The 22,497-nt window shown below is 38.6% G+C and overlaps 1 protein-coding gene across 2 annotated transcripts in view; it reads left to right on the plus strand.

Moving 5' to 3' along the window:
• cpne7 (copine VII) overlaps positions 1-22,497 on the plus strand; it is a 37,594-nt gene that overhangs the window by 6,169 nt on the left and 8,928 nt on the right. For both annotated transcript variants that reach the window (XM_075460762.1, XM_075460754.1), the window contains exons 4-13: positions 558-740; positions 1,384-1,458; positions 7,344-7,418; positions 12,664-12,747; positions 12,846-12,935; positions 13,067-13,165; positions 13,359-13,445; positions 13,770-13,829; positions 14,386-14,519; positions 19,664-19,718. In XM_075460762.1, coding sequence (XP_075316877.1) covers positions 558-740; positions 1,384-1,458; positions 7,344-7,418; positions 12,664-12,747; positions 12,846-12,935; positions 13,067-13,165; positions 13,359-13,445; positions 13,770-13,829; positions 14,386-14,519; positions 19,664-19,718 — 942 coding nt within the window. The remainder of the gene's footprint in view (positions 1-557; positions 741-1,383; positions 1,459-7,343; positions 7,419-12,663; positions 12,748-12,845; positions 12,936-13,066; positions 13,166-13,358; positions 13,446-13,769; positions 13,830-14,385; positions 14,520-19,663; positions 19,719-22,497) is intronic.

Consider the following 22,497-nt stretch of genomic DNA (forward strand, 5'->3'; position numbering starts at 1 on the left):
CTTATGAGGTCTCTTTTTGAGTCTTTTCCCTTCTGTTGCAGTTTTCATAGCAAACATGACGACAGCTTTTATGTATTGACCTTCTTTGCCAATATTCACAGATAAAAAGTCCTGCAGACTTAAATATTCTGTGGAACAATGATTTGTCCTAATTGGGTAGTGTAGAAACATTCATGGAGCTGTGTGAGAGCTAAATCCAACATCACGGAGGCAGATGGGTCCTCAGAGAGCTCAGCTTTCCCTCATCAGGCAGTCAGAGATGAGCATGGATGGTTTCACCACACTCAGATTAAATGCCAGAGCTCTCCAATCATTTCTCATGTCATCCCGTGGACAGAACATAATGACATTTGCTCTCCTATATACGCTGGTATTCCTCAAAATAAGTAGGAAGATAAATATGCTGCAAATTATATTTCCTGATTTTCAGTCTGGGAAATTGGTTTAATTTCCTTACAGTCAACTACTGCTTTGATTATAATACAGAATATCAGCATGTGTGTGTTTGCTGGTAGTGTGTGAAGGTTCAGAGCCTTATTGAGCATGTTCCCTCTCAGTTGGATAGGACGGAAGTGATCAAGAGTAACTTGCATCCAGTCTTTGGGAAGGTTTTCTCTCTGGATTACTACTTTGAGGAGGTGCAGAAGCTGCGCTTTGAAGTCTACGACATCCATGGCACTCACAGCATCGGGACCCGAGATGATGACTTTCTGGGAGGCATGGAATGCACGCTTGGCCAGGTAGGAAATATGTTACTGTTGTGCTAGAACATTTTGTTGTTAGTTTTCCAAAAAATTATTTTTTGGTGGGCTCGGCCAGTTCTGTCACTTTTGTTTTCTAAAAACAAAATGATCAGTATAAAAGACAATCAGCCATCTGTGTGCAAAGGTGTTCACAGCCTCACAAGGGTCCATGGATGACTGCATTCCCTTCAACCTCTCCTTCTAAAACGTTTGTGGCCAAGTAAACACTACCAAGGCATGGAAAGTGGATGTCGTCTTGTGGGAGTTCATGCGGAGATATAGGATGTCAATGTTCTGATGAATCAAACTAAAGCTGTATCTGTGTAGGAAACAAAGTAAAGAAAACACAGTGATTGTACGATTTCTTAGTCTTTATAGTAAAACAGCAACATTTTGTACTGTAGATCAAGGGATGTATTTCACGTTGCTCCATAAGATTGTGTTGTGAAAAAAAACATTCAGGACCCTCTATCGTTGTTTGTGCTGTTGGAAATGAACCACCTGATGCTGCGTATTTGCTGCTCAAAGTGGCAGAGTAAGTTATTGATAATTACCTCTGCTGTTGATGACTCAGATCTCTGTATATTCCTCTTTACTGCAGAGGGCTTAAGGCCAACATTTATCTTTCTGAATCTTGCAGATTGTGGCCCAGAAGAAGATGGTGAAGCCTTTGTTGCTGAAGTATGGGAAATATGCTGGCAAATCCGCCATCACAGTAGGTTTTTACATTGTGCTTGTGACCTTATCGCTTTTGTAAACTGTCTGCATCCGACAATTTATGGATGGCAAATGGATGGAGATTCCTTTTTTGCTCAGTACAACAACAGTTCGCAGTCAGGCACCATAACTGACTTAAAGGGATAGTTCGCCTCTTTTGACATGAAGCTGTATGACATCCCATATTAGCAATATCATTTATGAACATTGACTTACCCCCCGCTGCGTCCTGTGAGCGGAGTTCCAGCTGAGTTTTGGCGTCCACGAAGCTAGTCCGGCTAGTTGGCTGGGGCTTGAAAAATAAAGCGTCCTGCTTCTCAAAAAAATATGCGTTCAAAAGAGTAATACATTTGCATCACAAAATCGTTCTCGATGAAAAAGTCAGACCTCACTTCGCTTGGCGCTATTTTTTGCCTCCCTTGATATCAATGCGTTCAGCCAACTAGCGATAGCCACACCTGTTACGGTGTTTACTGCTCGGAAGCAGGGGAGTGCTCGGTCTGCTCTTCGGTCTGCACAGTTTACATTGGATGCATTGATATCAAAGGAGGCAAAAATAGCGCCAAGCGAAGTGAGGTCTGACGTTTTCATGCAAAACGATTTTGTGATGCAAATGTATTACTCTTTTGAACACATATTTTTTTGAGAAGCAAGACGCTTTATTTTTCAAGCCCCAGCCAACCAGCCGGACTACCTTCGTCAACGCCAAAACTCGGCTGGAACTCGGCTCACAGGACGCAGCGGGGGGTAAGTCAATGTTCATAAATGATATTGCTGATATGGGATGTCATACAGCTTCATGTTAAAAGAGGCGAACTATCCCTTTAAGCGGTTTCTGAGTAATAATAATTGTAATAGTGTGCAGAGTGTGTCTTAGTACTCTCCCAGTTTTTCTTGTTTCTAACATTTTCAGATGAAGATGAGGACTTTTTTGCATAAATATTTCATAAAAGTATGATTTTTGTGTAGCCATTTTCTAAAAACCTAATTCCAAATAAATTAGAATTCTGTCTAAATTGTAAATAAAAACTAAATGCAATGACTTATAAATGTCATGGACCAATATTCTATTTATTATTCATTATTATTCATCCCAGGTGTTTAAAGAGGAACATTTTACTGTTAAATGAAAACAATTACCTTATCTTAAAATTGATGGCAGCATTACGTCACAAACAAGTTGGGACGAGGCCATGTTTACCACTGTGTAGTGTACCCTCTTCATTTTATAACATTTAAATACACACAGAACAAAAAAGTGTTTTTGTTTCCACACTTTGTCTTCTTAAAATGATCCGTCACTCAGAGAGAACCGTGGCATTTCTGGATCACGTTCTCATATATGATTTCGTCTTTACATAATGAGGGTTTCAACCTATATTTGTGGATGGCATAGCAAACTGTGTTCACATACCATGAGTCCATGTAGTGATTTCCATGACAGAATCAGGCCTGTTTTCAATGCAGTCCTGCCTGGAAGCCTGAAGACGGTCTTCCATTAGTGATTTAACACCATGTCCCTTACAGGCAGAGATGTCTCCAGATTCTTTGGATCTTACTTTGGATGATGGAATGCAATTTTGTCTTGAGGAAAATTATTCTGAAATTGTTCAACAATTTCCAGACCCCGATTTTTTACAATGCTATACCTTTACTTTTGAGAGACTCTGTCTCTTTAAGATACTATTTCTATACCCAGTAATGTTACAGACCGGTTGCCAACTAACCTAATTTGTTCTAATGTTTTCCTCCATCTGTTTCTTTTTATAGCCTGTTTCTTTTCCAGCTTTTTGTTGCATCTGTCTCAAGGTTTTTTTTTTTCTTAGAGTTTTTGCTGCCACCAAGTGAAAGATGAGATAAAATTTTCCATTAAATAGTAAAATGTCTCATTTTCAACATTTGATATGTTTTCTTTTTACATGATTTAGAAATCATTGTGTTCTGTCCTTATTTACATGTGAAACAGCATCCCAACCTTTTCAGGAATTGGAGTTTTTAGTTCCATACAGCATAGAGCAAGAACATCCTTAAGAAATGATAAATATATAAGGAATCATGTCTCAGATGTGGAAGAGAGGCCCTGCTGGTTCATTAACTTCTCAGCCATATAAAAATGTGACAAGCTTAATCATGCACTCTACTCTCTCTTGTTTGGAACTTCACAGGAGAGTCTCAACCCCTTCTCATGAATGTATTGGCACTTTCATTCAGTAAATATGAAAGTAAATATGTTCTTGCATATCTGGTCTCAGTGAAGAACTTAGCCTAGAATTTTACACATGAGTGAGAAGCTTCTCCTAAACTGCTGTCCACACTTTTCACTACAAACAGACACAAGCTGGCGGGAGATTTGTGAGAAAAGTTAAAAGAGCGAGCTCAGCGACTTTAAATCTCAATCAACTTATCTTTTGCCCATAGACAGACTTTTATTTAAACCTGAGCCAATAGCAAAGACCTCAGATTTACAATGAAAACTCACACAAGGGGATTTTCTGATCAGTTCATCTAAACAAATAGGGATAATTCAGCAGTAACCACACTTTGCACTGCCTACATTTAAACTTGCCCATACCCACTTTCATGTAGCGTACCACGCACACAGCCTTTTAAAGTCTAGCTCTCTTTAGTGAGTATGGTTAGACTTTTGCTTCTCTTTTTTAGTTTCTCACAACCCTTCTTTTATGTTGGTTCAACACTACCCCTGTGTGTCTCCGAATGTTTGTATTTGATGGTATTTTGTGTTCTAGTCTCACATTTTACGAGCCACTGGATGCCTTAATATCCTTCAGGACTAATAAAGTATATAGAGTGGAAAGGATCTGTCAAGTTAAAGCACCTTGTAATGGGCAATAGATAATAACTGGGTGTATTTGACAAAATGGACGCCACCTCAGGCAATATAGAGGCTATAATAAGGAAATATATGTTGTTACATTGTTGTTTAGGTGTGCTGTAAGCTATAATTTGATATCATCAAATTATGAAAAAAAAAAAAGAAAAGTTCTTGGTTTTTTAATGTACTCCTGAATGTGCAAATGACTCACTTGAAGAACGTGTAAAAAAGTGATCATTCTAAGGTTGAGGAGGGTTCATAAACATCTGTGATGGATGTTTGGGATAATCATGTCTGACAGGCGATTTATTATTTCTTTAGATAGGGGAGTGGGAACCAGTGGGAGCTGCACCTTCCTCTCACACCACCAACCGGGAGACACATTGGGATGATAGATTACAGTTTTCTACATCGCTAAAATGGATTTCTTAAAATGAGGTGTCCATTTCCCAAAACTCTACACATAGCTCCATAACTGCAAACATTTAAAAACCCCACAATGTTGCTGAAAAAAGACAAAGTTTGCCTCCAGACATAATAGAAATGTACACTATAACATTGTCTTACATGCTTGTGAGATTATTTTCAAACACTACTTTAAAAACTGGCATTGTCAAATATTGTTTATTGTTCTGTTTATGCATTTGGCAGACACTTTCATCCAAAGCAATTTACACTCATATCCCAGGTAGGGTAAGGGGGTACTGCTAGAGGTAGTACCTTTCATGCAGGAGTGTCAGGATTTGAACCCAGGTCACCCACATGAAAGGTGCCATTCTCACCACTGAACTATCCAGTCCCACTCTGTTGCATTAAAAAAATATTTCAATGACAAACACGAAAAAAAGATGCAAATTTTATTCTTTAATATATCCCACCACAGTGCACTTTCAATTTCTGTATACTGTATAATTATATTAATCAAATAACATTATATGAATATGATTCTGACATAGCATCCCATGTTTTGTCTGGGTCAGGCCTCTTTGGCCTTTCCCTTTTCACCATTACTTCTCCTCTTTTTCCTCTTTCTCTGTGTCTCTTGTTCCAAAGCTAAGTTAACCGACCCAAGTTATCTGTCTACAGAAGGTTCGGATTTGTGTGAAGAATTCTGACGCTCAGTGTTTCCACTTGGATAACTGTGTGCTAACTGGGTTCAAGCTTTGCTGAACTGAGTGAACAATACTGACTGCTAGTGCTTTGTAAATGAGCACAGACAGCCCAACAATTTAGAATATTTTGTCAAAACAGGAGAATGTTTTATAGTTTATGGTATGGTGTCTGTAAGAAATTGAGAAAAGTTGCAATATAAGTTAGGTACAGTACATTTTTCTATGCTGACACCGAGGAGCAAGACACAAAAATGGAACCAAACAGAGCAAAATTTCACGAACACAATAAGAAAATAGCAAACAATACAATCTTTTTATCCCGTTTATATAATTGCATTCTCATACAGTGTAAATCCCCGGTGCCTGTCCTCAGATTTAACTGAGTTGTGTTTTCAAAAGAAAACACACATTTTCATGCTTATTTCAGCCATCTTTAAGCACTTTACGCTTCTGGGAGAAATGTGTCAGATGAGACGTGTTGATAAGAATCAGTAGACCTTCCCAAACAAAAACAAGAAGTCATATTTAGTTGCTTTCAGTCCAACAGCATGCACATATCCCTTTCAACTATCACTGCATCTCTGCCTCACAGTGACACATCCTCAATCACGACAAGTCTAAACCTAATCCCAGCCTCACTTAAAAATGCCACCCTTCTGTAGATACAAACCTCAGCTCCAACAAGGATAGGACATTTTATGAGCATTCAAACACACACACACACACACGCACACACACACACACACAGGTTGCCTTCAACTTTTACAAAGGTTTTCACCTTCTGTAAAATGCTTGTCAAGGCAAACTGTCTGATAAAAGGGAAAAGTTTCCTATTTTGCCAGTCATCACTGTCAAGCTTTTTCTAGCCGTGGTCACGCTCGCTGCACAGCCACAGTTCCAGCAGTTTGATGTAGGGTTTCCATCAGTCTCCCAGAAAGGAGCGGGGAGTAAACTAGTTTTGTGTGAGTGTGAACAACAGACAGCAGAAACAGCTTTGCGACTCTTACAAGCTGCAACCTGAACTTTTCTAACAAACAAACATTTACACATGGAGCTGTTGCACAACTTTACTGTTGTGACTTTTCCATGTAGAAAAAAGTTAAATCCACAATATGTAAATCGTGTTAGTGGTGGCCTCCAGTTTCCAGCTAATGGCTTTCTCCCCTTTTTGGTTTTATGTGTCCAATAATCCTGTGCTGAGTAAACGCCTCTTCATAAAAATGAACTGCTCACAACTGTGAAAAAGTTCTTCAATAGAAAGATCAAATTATGTGTTATCTTTTTTAAGACTGCAGTCCTGGTAGACAGGTTCATTAGTAATGAGATAGTTTTTCAAAAGGTGTACAAAAGAAATACAGAGACTCTTTTAGTTTGGTCTTACAGGAAGATACAGCTGTATTAGATCTCCATGAACCGCAGCTCCTGTAGTATAAATAAGGTTTTAAATCCAAGTTTGTAATGCAATTTCTGTGCTTATCCACCTAGATTTTATTTTCGTATAGATTTCTTTTATCTTCATGAAAGCCAGCCATTATGGGGTGCATTTAGAGAGCATTTATGAGCTTTTATCTAAAAAGCTTCACAGTCAATCCATCCATTCATCTGCACTTTTGAACCAAAAGCAAACAGGTGCAATAGAAGAGAGAAGCTCAAGTACACTTATAGAAAAATATATTGGTTGTAGAACTGTACTTCACTGTTGTAATTTCTGAAATGAAAGAATTATAACAAATTATTTACACATTTTGTTTCAAATGCTCGCATATCACGTTAGTCTTTGTTCTTCATCAAACAGCATCATTTTTAGAGCAGAGTTTATGTCACAGCACGAGTTTTTTAAGATTTAAAACTTTTATCTCCAGTCTAAAATAAACACCACATAATTGATTTATTAATCATAACACCAAAATATTACTAACAAGTCCTGCTCCCTCACAGGTGCACGCTGAGGAGATTTCTGGCAATAATGGATATGTGGAGCTCTCCTTTTGTGCCAAGAAGCTTGATGATAAGGTGAGAGGAACCCTAGTTGTTCACCTACATGCTGCTTATTCGCATTAGACACCTGTAATAATATGTCAATCAAAATGTCATCCTATGGTATAGCTTTGGATAGAGTGATTGTCAGAATAGAGACTGAAAATGTGATTCTAACACCACCATTGTGCATGTTATGTAAAATAGACATTTGTAAACATAACTTACATGTAAATTACTTTGCAATAGAGCACATAATGTCAGAAAATAAATGCATGCAACTTCTTCTGCTTTAAGGCAGGATGCCACTGACCTCAGCTGCTCCTGCTCTCACATGTTCAAACTTAGCCGAGGGCTTATTTCAATCAAAAAGACAGCGGGAGCTTACATCCACTTACAATTCTGATGATCTGAAGTCACACTATGTTCTCAGGAACAAGCCTCAGGAGCCCGGACTCGTGGCTTGACCTTGATTCCTAACGGTATCGACGGAATGTGTATTTAGCTTTGAAACTGCAGTTTGAAATTTACAGCAGCTCTGCCAGTGAAACTGAACCGAACTCGTACATGAGGGCAATGATAAATCAAATCTATAAATAAAAATCCTTGTTGTGAAATTCATCTTCGCCTGTTAGGAAAGTTGTTATACTGAGGACATCCAGGCTGCTGCTGGTAGTTCTGAGCTTCTATTTAATTCCAGGACAATCTATCCGCTATCTTTAACTGAACTGATTGCTGGTGAAGTTTCTGCCCATTCAAATAAATCACTGTGTCTTGAGAGGCAGTGGTGTGTAACAATATGCCATTTAGACACAGAGATACACAAGATTTTATCCTTTCTTTCTGCTTAGCAAAATAACCATCCTATGTTATGTTGGTGCGGAATATTCGTTATCACTGGCCTGTGCAAATGAGTTAACAACAGTGATGGATGTTTGCAGCTGTGTTTGTTGTCAGCAATGAGTTGATAGAATTAACATTTCCTTTGCTTCATATGCTCTGTCAATTTGGAATGGGATATGAAGAATTGATGTTAAAGCAATGCATGCATTTTAGTAAATAGGACAGTAAGGAAGTAGACAGAAAACAAGGGAGAAGAGGAAGAAATGGCAAGATGTCCTTCATGTTTACTCCAGAAAAAATAGTTTTTTTCAACAATGCATTCACCTACGCAACCAAAAAAAATGATGTCCTAAAATGTAAGACTAGCATTGTGAAAGAGAGCACGTTAACCCAAACTGATCTTTTCTTTTCTTTTACCAGATATGTTTCAGGACTGGCCTGTATGAAACATAATTCATATCCTGATATTTGTAGGCTGATGGGCAATATAAGATACAGTATATGTTGCTATTACATGCAAGGTTGATAAATGTTCAGTTTTAACTTAAGCACTTTAAATCAAAAACTGTTATCAAAGAAGAGCTCTTCCAGGTTTTCTTCTTCTGCTTAACAAAGCACACCTGTGCAAATGAATAGGAATGAACAAGAATGACAGGCTGTCTGAAAATATACAGCGGCAGAGGGAATTAACTACACAATAATCAGCAGTCACTGATTTTACAAATGAAAAATCGTCTGGTCAAATCTCCTGACAAAATCTGTGTTTTGATATAAGTGGTACTTTCACATTAAAGGACTGATAATGTTGCTTCACAGATAGCTGCAACTTTGCTGGACATGGAGAGGTGAGGGAAGAAAAATGCATCTGTGTGCTTGTAGGGCTGTTCCTGCAATACTCTTCTGCAGTGTTTAGTCACATTTTGTCTAGTATAATGCTACATGTGAGGTTGATTGACCGTATCTTAGGTTCAACATTTTGTTTTGGCTGGGTTTGTTTTGAATCTGAGGTGCTGCTCGAAATTGTTTTTTGAGGTAGCATATTACTTATTTGTAGTTGAGATTTGCAAACAGCAAGAGAAACCAAAAGTGAAAATATGACAATATTCAAGAAACTGGCCATCTAAAATTACATGGAAAGGAGTTTACTTTAGGTCTAACTATTATGCTGTCCTAAACCTAACAACTAACTAACAAAACAGAGGCGATTAAAAACCGTCAGCGGGAGTACTGTAAATATCTAAATTAACTCTATTGTTATCCAGGGTTTTCATTTTGATTTTAAAAGTTTAATTAGCCTACTTTATAAGCATAGGTGGCTGTGGATATAATCATGAACATACAGACTTCTTATGAAGCAATTTGACAAGTTGGACATGCTGCGCATTCGCTTCAGGAAAAACAACAAGTATATCATTTATAGTTAGGTGATGATTTTGATACATAAGACAACGTGAGTTCCAAATATTTCAAAGTCAACAGAGACGAGTTTGAAAGTAATCAGTCTCTGATTTAGGCAAAGTATTCTCTTCTGCTGACACATATCTCATGAAGAATCTTCTTTGCAAAAGTCAAACTGTGTTGTCGGCTTTTCAATTAAAAGGGGTAGTGCAAGTTTTTCGAAGTGGGGTTGTGTGAAGTACTTATGAGTAGTTATTACCTTACCTGCAGAAGGCAGCTGTCAGAGGACTCTCTGTTTGGAGAAGAAAGGGAGGAATTTTTATGGGGGAGCCAAGCCAACAGCTACTGAGAGCGGGGACAAAAGGAGAGTGAATTTTTGCCATGTAAAACAACTCAAATCAGAAAAAAATCCAACCCAGGTTGTCAAGTTGCCTGGACACAACCAATAAAAACACAGTCTCCATTCAGAACAAATACCCCACAGCCTTGAGATTGAAATATTGTCGCTGTCACCAACTTGTTGTATTATCAAGCTGCAAATTGGCTATGACAGTCCATGACAGTTTATCCAAAATTGTCAACAATTAATTGTTGAAGCAGCAATATAATTGTGATGAGCTGCTCGCCCCTTCCCTGCGGTATTTATTGACAGGTAGGAGTACAGGTCAAGATTCAAGGTTTCGTTGTTGTCCTTATATGTTTCTGTATATACAAAATTTGTCCTCAGGACCAGTCATGTACATGAGGCAAGTCATATCATGCAGAAAAAGTCCTATGATAAATGATAAGTCCTCAAATAAAAAATAAAAATATATATAGCAATAATATTCAATGAGCATATCTTTAAAATGATAACCAGAAATAGATGTTGGTGAACACAGGGTTTCACTGTGAAATATGATAGATTGTGGTGTGGCCAGAGATGAAATGTTGACATGTGCGCCTCATTAGTTCATGGAACCAATGCCACTGGCTAGTGGTTGCCACGGCAACAAAGAGAGGACGCTATAGCTCATTATTTATTTGATTTTTTTCACACCCACACCTCAGGAGACTTATCTGCCTAATGTGGCGGGAAATGCATTCTTAACTGTCTAATCCCCGGTACACAAACCCCCCCTTACCCACCCAAGCATTGCAGCCACACACACACTCACACACACAAAGACACACAATAATTATTTGTTTTCCTCCCTGAAGAATCAATTGTCCTGAGTAATCAGTGTAGCCTCTGCTCTCAGACTGTACTTGAGACTATTTAGGGCCCCCACAAATAACCACAGAGGATGCGAAATGTATTGCATATTTTCATTTAAACAATGTATTGATTTTCTTACAGTGATGATGTAAATGGACATCATCCCTTCTGAGTTATTTTGATTGCATGAGAAGTCAAGGAACACACACACAAAAAAAAAACTTTCCTGGTGAATCTGTTATATTGGTTAAAAGAAAGCATGAAAAAAAAATATCTCAGGATGGCTGTAAGTGAAGAGTGAATAAGGTAAAAGGCTATTTTCGAAAGTAAAAAGACAATTTCCTCTCCCTTTTGCAATCTGCCGTGTATATTTTCCTTTCTTTTCATACAAATCATCAGGATAGATTTATATTGACAGCAGAAAAGCAAATTACATCTTGCAATTTTAAGAAAGTAATCTGGATCTGAACCAAAATTCAATGGGTTCCTCCTTGACTCCATGCACCACTTCTTGCCCTAGTTTCATACATCTTTCTCTAGAAGATAATCTTGATGACAAACAGACAAGAAAAATCTGTAACCTGAACACAGAAAATAAATATTCATAATTCAATGTTAGAGTCTCATGAACTAAAATACAGTCTAACAAATCGAGGTGCAGGAATTGTAGCCTGATTAACATAGACTTTCAAATCTCTTCGAGATTCTGGTCTGACCAAGACCATAACGAATACGATTCGAAATGGCCTGGTCAACCCGCCTCCCTCGGCTTGCTACTGGTTGTGGCCAGAAAAGGCTGTGCCTAAGCTTAAGCCAATCACACCACTCTTTCCTCTGACGTATGATTTAGCTACCAGCGGGGCTAACTGGTAGATTAAACTCTTACCAAAGCCAGTAGGGAGCAAGGCGAAAACGTCTTTCCTGTCAAGAAATGATTCAAGGGCTGGTCTTTGCTCGATTTTTAACGAGAATCTCCCGTCGAACACTTTCATTACAGCATCTACAGCAGTGTCGAAAGCTTGACGCTGCTCCATGTTGATATTGAATGAAGCGCTTCCGTGTACAATCCATGGGTTGAGTGGCAGTTCAACCACGTCACTACCTTGAACACGCCTCTACCCTGGGCCGTGGGCGCTGCTCAAAGTTGATTGCTTCCCGACAAAGTGGGTGGAGTTCCCATTTTTTCGGGAACTCGAATCCACCTGAATGAGCAGTTTACCTGAGTAAGTGTAGCAGAGCCGAAGGTGTTGCGTCACTGCGAGGGCGGAGCCTGGGTACAGGAATTGTGCAGCTGTACCCTGGTGCGGTACTGACTGTACCTTGAAAATTGGCACGCTTTTGTACCTTCTTGTCTGTATCTTTGAAAGAAACATTGTGTACCTCTCATGACAAAAATGTACTTTAATATTCTGGGGAAAAAAAAAAGAAATCAGTTGCAAAGAACCATGCATGGCCACATGACTGGTCAATTTAGATTTGCCTGTTTTAAGTGATGATTCTGTGCTTATACTCAGAATTTACGTGAGGGTATGTTTCTGTACCTCACATTGTACTTTTCTGATAACTGTACCATTGGTTGCAGACACGAAACCCTTATTTCTCTGTGTATGCTTTTGATCAGTGTTAGAGGTGATCATGCTAAATAGATCTTGATCTCCGATTGGCCAAAAAAAAAGAGTAAGAAATTAAATAGAAAAAAAAAATAGAAAAAAATATACACTCCACTGCCCATTGGTATTTAATGTAATTAATCACACTCATTCATCTTTTAAACCAGTTATGTATAGGATGTTTAACATTGGGTGGACTGGGTTACCAGTTTAATTCTCTCTGCATCTGCAGGATCTCTTCAGCAAGTCAGACCCATTTCTGGAAATATTTCGAATCAATGACGATGAAACCGAACAGCTTGTCCACAGAACTGAGGTGCTGTCACAACATTCCCTCTCCACTTTCACCAACAGCCAATTATGCATTTTTTTTTGCCTTTTGGCTTCCTATGTAATACGCTCCTAATCCAACAGGTGATTAAAAACAACCTGAATCCAGTGTGGGAACCCTTCAAAGTGTCACTCATGTCTCTGTGCAGCTGTAACGAAGAGCGGAAGCTCAAGGTAAGAGATGTTTGACAGCTGCCCACAACTGTACGAACCATTTGAGGATAAATGCCTTTCCACTAAATGTATTCATAGTGGATACACAGCTATATCAAAGGAGTAAGCGATGCTGTCTGTGTGTGCCACAGTGCCTAGTGTGGGATTATGACTCCAGGGGGAAACACGATTTCATCGGCGAGTTCTATGCCACTTTCAGGGAAATGCAGAAAATTTCCAGTGGAAATAAGGTCAGTGAATTTAAAGACAGAACAGAGCAGAGGAGAGGCGGCTGTGTAACCGCGCCATCAATTTCCAGTATGCCTCTCATTTTATTTTGCTGAAATCAATCTGACAGGAAAACAAATGCCATCCTGCTTTTATATAATCAGGATGCAGTAAGCTGTTGCCCCTACTTTTTGTCTTTATCTTGTTTTGTTCAAGGTGTCATGGGACTGTGTGAATCCCAAGTACAAAGTGAAGAAGAGAAACTATAAAAACTCTGGAGTTGTCATTCTCACAGACCTCAAGGTAGGAATCTACTGCGTGAAAATGTCTTATTCACCAGAATACACAACACTGAGAGAAGCTGTAACATTTTCACCGTAAAACTGGACCCAGAAACGCGAGTCTCTTTCAGCAATATGAATTGATTTTGGTAATAAATGCTTATTTGCCTGTGCTTCCTCTGCTTTTGCAAGATACATCAAAGTCTTTAGAGTCAACAGATTTCTTGGTTTAATTCCATTTTAATGACCAGATGCTTCTGTCAGCATAGCTGAGCATTTGCTCACAGATCCAGGCATTACTTTTGAGGTTTTGCCTGAAAGAAATATCTTTTTCTTTTTTCCGCAGCTCCACAGAGTGTACTCCTTCTTAGATTACATCATGGGAGGATGCCAAATTCATTTTACGGTAAACCGAGCAGATGGTATTTAGTTTGACACTTCACTATCATTGAACCCTTGTAACTGTATTAGTTACTCGTTAGGTGCTAGAATTACCTAATAATTCTACAAATGATCTACATTTTGCAATCATGAAACACTCTTTAAATAAATGTATGTCTTGCTTGTGTTTTTGTTGGAGGGCACTGTTAGTTTTCTTGTTCTGTGCAGTTTGAGGCACAAAACAGAAACTTTCTTTGACCTGTGCCCTTTGATGTGCCCTCTGTAGTGTTTTATACTCTGTCTCATGCTGGATTACAGAAGTAATGAATAATAATAAGAAGAACTGCTGTGATAGATACAGTCAAGCTGTAGCTTCTTAGTCTATGTGGGTGTAAAAAATGCAAGTTCTTACCTTTGATCATATGATCTGCTCTGCGATCAGACATATTTCCTGCTCCCCCGCTCATAACGGTTTGTGATATAATAAAAACCAAGTATTTGCAGTAATTCTGGGTGCAAAATAAAGTCTTGATTTTAAAACATTTTACATGTTGCACACTTTTCCTTTTTGTTTCCATCAGGTGGCCATTGACTTCACAGCCTCCAATGGAGACCCCAGGAACAGCTGCTCATTGCATTACATCAACCCATACCAGCCCAACGAGTACCTAAAGGCTCTGATAGCAGTGGGGGAGATTTGTCAAGACTATGACAGGTCTGTCAATCTACCGTTTCTCAGAAAAGGTTTTTTTTTTAGAACTTGCAAGGAATATCAGTGTCTCCTGTTTTGAAATGAGTGCTCTTCACAAGGACTCTCATACTGAAACATGCCACTCCATCTAAACCAAAGCACAAGGACTATAATGGAAATTGCAGAGCACAGATACAGAATCCTGTAGGTTATTGCATTTGCATTTTGCTACGCAGCTAATGGAAGTGAGCTGCTGACCACCAGCTCCCTTTTCCGCACATTTGTTTTTTTCAAAGATGTTTTTAGCATTTACAAAGTTTCATGTTATAAATGAGCTACAAACCTTATCTACAACTCAAGATCTGATCTTCTCCCGTAGGTGGATAACTCCTATTAGTAATAATAATAATAATAATAAACATAATAATAATTAAACTGCATATACAAAACACTAACATGATGATGGTAGCTGGTTGGAACAGCTGAGTAGTGAGTACAGTTACCCAGTATTCTGGATCTACTCCTTCATGGTCCTTTAACTTGTCATTACTTTGCAAAGTTCCATTAATTTCTACCCTTCTATTTATTTGCCAGATAGATTAAATCTTGACCTTTGTAACTTATCAGCCCAAGGCATTTAAATCTCCAGAAGACATAATGGATTTCTAACAAATGCTATGACAATAAATTGTAAAACTGACAATCTTGTAAAAGCTACATTAATCAAATTTGATATGAACAAGTATCATAACGAAACAGGCTAAAATAACCATTAAACAGGTTAAGAATTGCTTCATGTATTACAGTGCAAAACATACAGAAATAATAGGCATTATGTAAAGTGTATGATACAATAAGTTTCCCAGTACACCCTCTTTTGAACCTAAGACATTCAGGTGAGCGGTAACACAATGCCAAGGAGGAAAGATATCAGCAATGATTTTTTTGATTTGCTGTCCGTCAATCTGGTAACAGTCCATCATTCTACACACAGCTGTGGTAAATATACAAGACAGTTGCCAAGCTTCCCAGAGTAGACGTCCCAGCAAAGTCATACCAAGGTCAGACCATACAATGCTCAGAGAAATTGCAAAAATACCTAGAACGACATCTCAGCCTCTACAGGCCTCAGTTATCATGTTAAATGTTAAAGTTCATGATAGTACAGGTAGAAAAAGACTGAATCAGAATGGCTTGTTTGGAAGGTGAAGCAACTGAAGCAATGCTGTGAAGAAGGTTGAAAGAAATTTCACCCCAACATGAGAGAGTGTGAAAGCGTCACACAGAAAAAGTTACTGCCGCTCAGGGCAGTTCAACAATTCAATAAATCATGGGGTGTACTTACTTTTCTTACAGACTGCTTCTGCATTTTTGCTTAATTTGTAATAAATTAATCATGACACAGTGTGATGTTTTATGTGTTCTCTTCCATCTGAGGTTTTATTTACTTAATTTTAAGATCTGGTAAGGACCAGATAAATTTTTATTTGTCCCAGTACATATAACCTTAGAACTGCAAGAAGGTGTACTTTCTTTTCCACAGCTGTATATATCCATCCATCCCTTTTGAGCTGAGTTGTATCATGGTAGTGTTCAAATTCTCAAAATTCATACATAACCTCTGTTACTTGCCAGAAATACATTCTTTTGGTTAAAATAATGGTACTTTTACAAAGGGCGGCAGTACAACAGCACCCGCCTGTAACACTTGTCTTTGTATTTGTTCTCCTTTTTAAAGAAAAAAAACCCCCCACAATGCTCAGGGTGTTTTTAGATATCCCCAGAGCTATCAGATGAGTAAGCAGGCAAACTGCACTATGTCATAATTTCAACAGTATCTGCTTTGTAGAGTTGGAAGGTTGTGTTCTCAACTACAGGTGATAGCTCGACATAAAATGTAATGCTGTCTGTGACAGTGCTTTTTGGAGTGTATGTCATGCTGTTTCTCTTTGGACTGCACAGGATCGTTACCCTGAACTACAGACAAGTGCATGAAGAGATAGAGACTGAGACCTTGGTAATTGGCACTTCAAAAAGAAGTGGGAGATGTTATGGCTGGAAGAAAAACGGCAGGGTGTTGAATCTGATGTGAAGACAGAGGATGCCGGATGAGGCCTGACATATTTGCATATGAGAGGTCTTGTTACTGTAAATGCAACTACTGGCTGACACTGCTGATTTTGTAACTGGGAGCAAACATCAAACAATGTTTAAATGCATGAAAGATAATATTTATCATGGGCAGATTTACAGTTGCAAATTGCTGACAAAGTATTTGTTGTATGATCTGATTGGTGGAAAGACCCTCTCATCTGTCAAAACTAAGCCAGTGAGGATTAACACTCTGACTTCTGATATATGCAGATCCTCCTATTGAGTATCGGGGGAGCACTGTCTTGCCTATTATAGCATCAAAGAGATAGCAGTGAAGACACTGAAAACATGCCTGAAAATTAGCAGGTTGCCCTTACAACTTCATCTTTTTCCTGTTTACATGATTTAGATTCAGGACGCATCCTATACGCTCTGTGCTACAAGAGTAGGCAACCCTTCCCTCTTACTTTGAATTATCATCGAGGTGTAAAGCGTGGGCAAGCGAACTTTTTAGCCTTTAGTGACTATAGGTGATGTGGGATTTTTGAGTCCTTGCAGAGGAGTGCATTATGAAGTTAGAGTGACTAGCTTTTGTCTGTGTGGGTAGAGACTCATTTACCTTCGCTAAGAGGGCTGCTGCACTGGGCACATCTCCCTGTGGCTCTTCACTCTTGCTGGCAAAATAAGACGGCAAAGACCATCGTCCTCTTGACAGCACAATTCATAATGAAAATGACTTGTAAGTAGTTTGTTAGCTATCTAGTAGGATGTGGGGATATCTCATATCCTATTTATTTACTGTGCTACTGATCTCTAAAGAGATGAGGATCAGAATATTCTCTTTAAGTTCTCTATATAGACAACTCATGTCTATATTTGCTCTCTGCTGCCAACAGTAAAAAGACTTTAGACTCGACTTTAATAACGTCTTCCCCATTCAACTTTTCATTAAAAGTATGTAGACTTTACATATTTGCAAAGACAGCAAAACCAATAACAAAAAAGTAATTAGATTTTGCTTGTTTTTGTGCATTGAATCATGCCTCTGTGTGCTTGAAAGGTCATACTAGTGGGAGTGAAGGCTTGAATTCAATGGGGGATTGTGTGTGTGTGTGTTTAGGGGGAGGAGGTGAAAAAAAAAACCTTTATAGTTGGGAACATGTAAAAGGATACACCGAGCAGAATTTCTATTAGTTGCAGTGGGGCATTGATACTGGAGTGTATTTATATGTGGATACAGAACAGCACGCTAGCTAGAGCATGAGGAGAGGTTGCATGAAAGAGAATAAAAATGGCTCTTTCATGTGTTCTTTCAGAGAATAATGATTGTAACCAAGTACAAGGTCAAAATGCCCCATGTGTCAACCAGTGATGTCTTTCTAACTGAGCTCCAATTCTACATAAACTACAGGGCAGTACAATTTGCAGCTTTAGTGAATATACAATAGGAGCCTTTACAAGAGGAAGCAGTCACGATGATATCTGTTTGATTATTACTAAAATCAAAATGCTGCCATTGGAGATGCAGTTACCACTGCTAATATTTATTTTGTAGCACAACCAAAACTTAGCAGTTTTAAGTTGCTTCTGTTGAGACTTAAGACGTACTGCTCACTCTGAGAATCACCACACAGTCTTATCTCTGCCACTATTTATGTTAGTCCACACCCATCAGATTTAATCAAACACTTCTGACAGCTCAGAAAAGCTGCCTCAAAGCAATATGAGCCACACCAAGCACACAAACAGTTCTCTAATCACCACTTGTCAACACACCCAATAACTCAGTATGTCCTTAAACTGTAAATTTCACTGCATACCTTTTGAAGTCCCCACATCACAACCAGACAAACTGAATCAAAGATATAATTTCAAATGTTTGTGCCCCAAACTATGGTTCGTCTGAGCTGGAGATGTTATTTGTGATTGCACTGAGTTGGGGGAATTGGGGAGGTTTTGTCTGTTACACAGACATAAAATACAGTAAACGATCTGATAGCAGAAACAGCCATTAGAGAAAGCTTTCTGTAGGCAAGCAGTCACACATGCGAGTGGAAACCAGTTGTGACAGCTCTGCTCTTTATCCGAATGCCACAAATCCAACCATATTATAGTACACACAGATTAGAAATAAAATACGGTACATTAAACAGAGCTGGGCAGCACTGACAAGGGATGCAAAGTTTCATACAAACAAACCACAGGACATCTGGGACAATGTCCTTTGTACAGATGCGGCCAAAGTGGAGATATTTTGTCATAATGTGCAGCATTATGTTTGGTGAAAACCAAACACAGCATACCAGCAGAAACACCTCATACCAACTGCCAACTCTCAGTTATTTGCCATAAAACACCTTTAAAACAGGTTTGTTTTGTAGTAAAGTTGTCTTCTGTGGGTCATTCTACATCTTGAACGCAGCAAAAATTGATTTAATGCTGTGGGAAGATACTTCATAAGTAGGGTGTGTTATTAAACCATCCAGTGGACAACTTTTGACCATTGATTCCCAGTATATTTACACATGTTCTCAATAGTTGTAAAGTGCTGTGCGCTGGATCAGGTGTAGTGTAGTGCTCCCTCTACACAAATGTAACTGTGGTACTGCAAAAAGCTGTGTACAGGCAATGAACTCCTTTTTCTTTTCCTTTTGTCAATTTTCAATTGCTCTTAATATCAGACTCAAATTTCATACACAAAATAGTTGAGAGAGCAGGCAGAGGATTTGTATTGTTATTCGTATTAGTTAAAACTGTGTAACCTGGCCTTTGACTGGGGGTACCCAATCAAACATAACAATCTCTTGCAGTCATATCTCCCCATCTACATGAAACAATAAAAAAACAGAGATGAAATCCTGAGAGAAGCTCTTGGAACAGGTGCAAACGCTGGATGCAGGGACTGCGGAACAGATTTCAAACTGTTATTCAAGCTTTTGACATGTTATGAGATGCAAACAAGCCAGAGGTGTGCCCTTGGAAACATGAACAGATAAGCCATCCATGTTTTTCAGATTTCTGTCCAAACTGCAGGCAGTCTGATTTATTACTGATTATAATGCTTCTTGTTTCAGTGACAAACGATTTTCAGCTTTGGGGTTTGGTGCCAGAATCCCTCCGAATTATGAGGTGAGTGTATCTGGTCAAATCTCTTAACCCTCTGTTTTTGATATTCATTCAAGATGCTGAGCTGCCTCCAAACAAGAACTGTTTGCATACTCTGTAAGTTAGTGCAGTCTCTTTGAGGCTTGGCATTTTCCAGTTCACTGGGACTGTATGTTTTCCATGACCTACTTCGTGACACAATTTGTCATCCTGTCAAGATTTCACATTTAAAACTAATTACAGAGCCTCTTTTATGCATAAACCTCCTAAATCTTAAATATCAACTTGTCTTGAGAAATATCATGTTCTGCTGAAAGAGTGTCAATTCTTAATTTACATAAGAATTCATGAGGGTTAGGGCATTTGTTTAAGCAAATTGGACTTTGAGAATCGAAAGCTGAAAGCAATGAAGCACTGACCTGGGGTGAAGTCTGAGATGTGAGGTCTGACTGTGCGTGAGCGTGCACGTAGACGCACATAGATGAAATATACCAAGTAAGAGCGGCCTATGTTTAAAATAAGACTACAATGAGCGGTGTGTCATTTAGAAACACTTGTATTTATCATTTCAATCATGGAAAGATTTGCTGCTTATTAAAAACAAACTATGCTTTTCTGAATTTATCTTGAGGGACTTCTTTGTAGGAGTCAGATTTATTTATTCAACTGTGCGCAGATGACACATTGTCGCTGGAGACACAGTTGAATGTTAATTAAGTCATTATACTAATCATGATATGCTCCACGAACTTGAAGGCTACAGGCTCATTTGCACCAGGTGTGCAAATTTGATGGATAAGGGCTCCTCTGGCTCTCCCATTCTTGATTATGCTTCATGCCTACTACACGTTATTGAAAAAGAGAAAAATAGTAAACGAATATATGTATTTGGCCAAGGATGGGTCGCACATAGAGTTGTGGGAATTACAGGAAAGCCATGTGATTGACTGCAATGAAGGTGCCATTTTTGTTTAAATCTAAAGCCTCTCTTGGTCCTAACCTTTTAATTCATGATCCTAGTCAAAGGTGAAATTTAGAAAACAGAACATTTACTTTTATAAATAGTTTAAGCATTTGCTTTTGTAGGATTTTCTTCTTCTTCTTCTTCTTCTTCTTCTTCTTCTTCTTCTTCTTCTTCTTCTTCTTCTTCTTCTTCTTCTTCTTCTTCTTCTTCTTCTTCTTCTGTGTGTTGTATAGCTTCTTGTGCAAGCAAAGGTCTACAACAAATATAGAGCCCAAAGTCTGAACCAAAGGGAGTTATTGTCTTTTTGAGAAGACTCTGTTCCTGAATTGTCTGAAACGCTGATTTTTTTTTTTTTCTTGTTCAGGGTTTTCTTTCACCGAGCAAGTATGGAGAAGGCAAAACATAAACAAACAAACAAAAAAAGACAAACATTGCAGGCTGATTGCAGGAACAATGAAACCAAGATATGGTCAACCTCGTTTCATTTGTTAATATACATTCATTTTTGCATTTCAGGACTGCAACACCTTCCAAAACAATTGTGACAGTAAAGATTTGACCACTTTATCATGTTTCTTAGAACACTTATAGGATGTTCTGGCACTGCACATCACTTCAAGGGGTATTTTGTTCCATTTGTCCTGCAAACACATCTTAAGGTTTGTGGCACTGTAGGGTTATCTCTGTTTCCCAGGAGCCTTGATACAACCCCATGCCATCACAGAGCCTGACTTTTGGATGTGGTGTAGAAGATAACAGTCTGGATGATCTCTTTTGTTTTTGTTCTGTAGCACACCGTCCATTTCTTTAAAAAGAAAAGCTCTATAATACTGATTGGTCAGACCACTATTCGGGTTTCCATTGTGAGATGTCGACAGTACCTTTTTCCCACAGGTTTCCCACAGTAATCCCTTGTGTATGGAGTTTTATAAGCTACTGAAGAATGACAAGTCTTATTACAGTGCTGTCTTAGGGTTCAGAAATCATAAGGGCCCAGCTTAGACTTTTTTACTTCATTACTACCTCTAAATTTCTCCTGTACGAACTGTTTTCTGGAATGTGTCGCATCTCAGGATGAGCTTATTTCAACATCGTTTTACCTAACTAACTTGGTTTGGTTAAAACTAACTCTTCCACTACATTTAATTTATATAGATTTATGATTTTAGTGTTACTTTAACTCTGTTAGATTCATCTGCTGATTGCAAGCTGTTCAGAGTGATTTATATACTTATGCAAATCAGTCTGTGACCATGGTAACACGATTGCAGCAGGTGCATTATTTTCCCTGATCAAATGGACAAACACAAGCAGTTAAAACCATGTAGTGTTGTGGTTGTACCTTACTCTGAGTAATTTGGCACACGATGTGACATGAGAAAACACACTGGTGTATCCAATGTACTCATAAGTGATGCAGTTAGATATCATTTGTTCTGATGTACAAACTGGCTGATTGGCATGTCTTACATAGCACTGATAATGTGATTAGTTTCACCTCTTCCTGCTGCTGCATTACAATCATTTGTCAGAAGGTCAGCTGTAAAACATGATGATAAGATAGCTTCTTTTGCAGTGGACAAGAGCAAAAACCAAGAGCTTGTCATTGTGTTTAAGTTATTCATGGTTTCTCATGTCTTGAAGTTGCTTTTAAAAGGCAGCCAGCTGGAGAGGAGTCAATTGTCACTAATCTGGCTGACAGTTGGTGCTTGTACAGTTTTTTTTTTTTTTTCTGAAAGGAAGAGTCAATTAAACAGCTCTGAGATCAAATCTAACTGGTGGTTGGATGATAAGAAAAGACCAGATAATGGAAAAGTTAAGCAATTCAGAGACTTAGCA

This window comes from Odontesthes bonariensis, chromosome 1, assembly GCF_027942865.1.
Source record: "Odontesthes bonariensis isolate fOdoBon6 chromosome 1, fOdoBon6.hap1, whole genome shotgun sequence".
NCBI lineage: Eukaryota > Metazoa > Chordata > Actinopteri > Atheriniformes > Atherinopsidae > Odontesthes > Odontesthes bonariensis.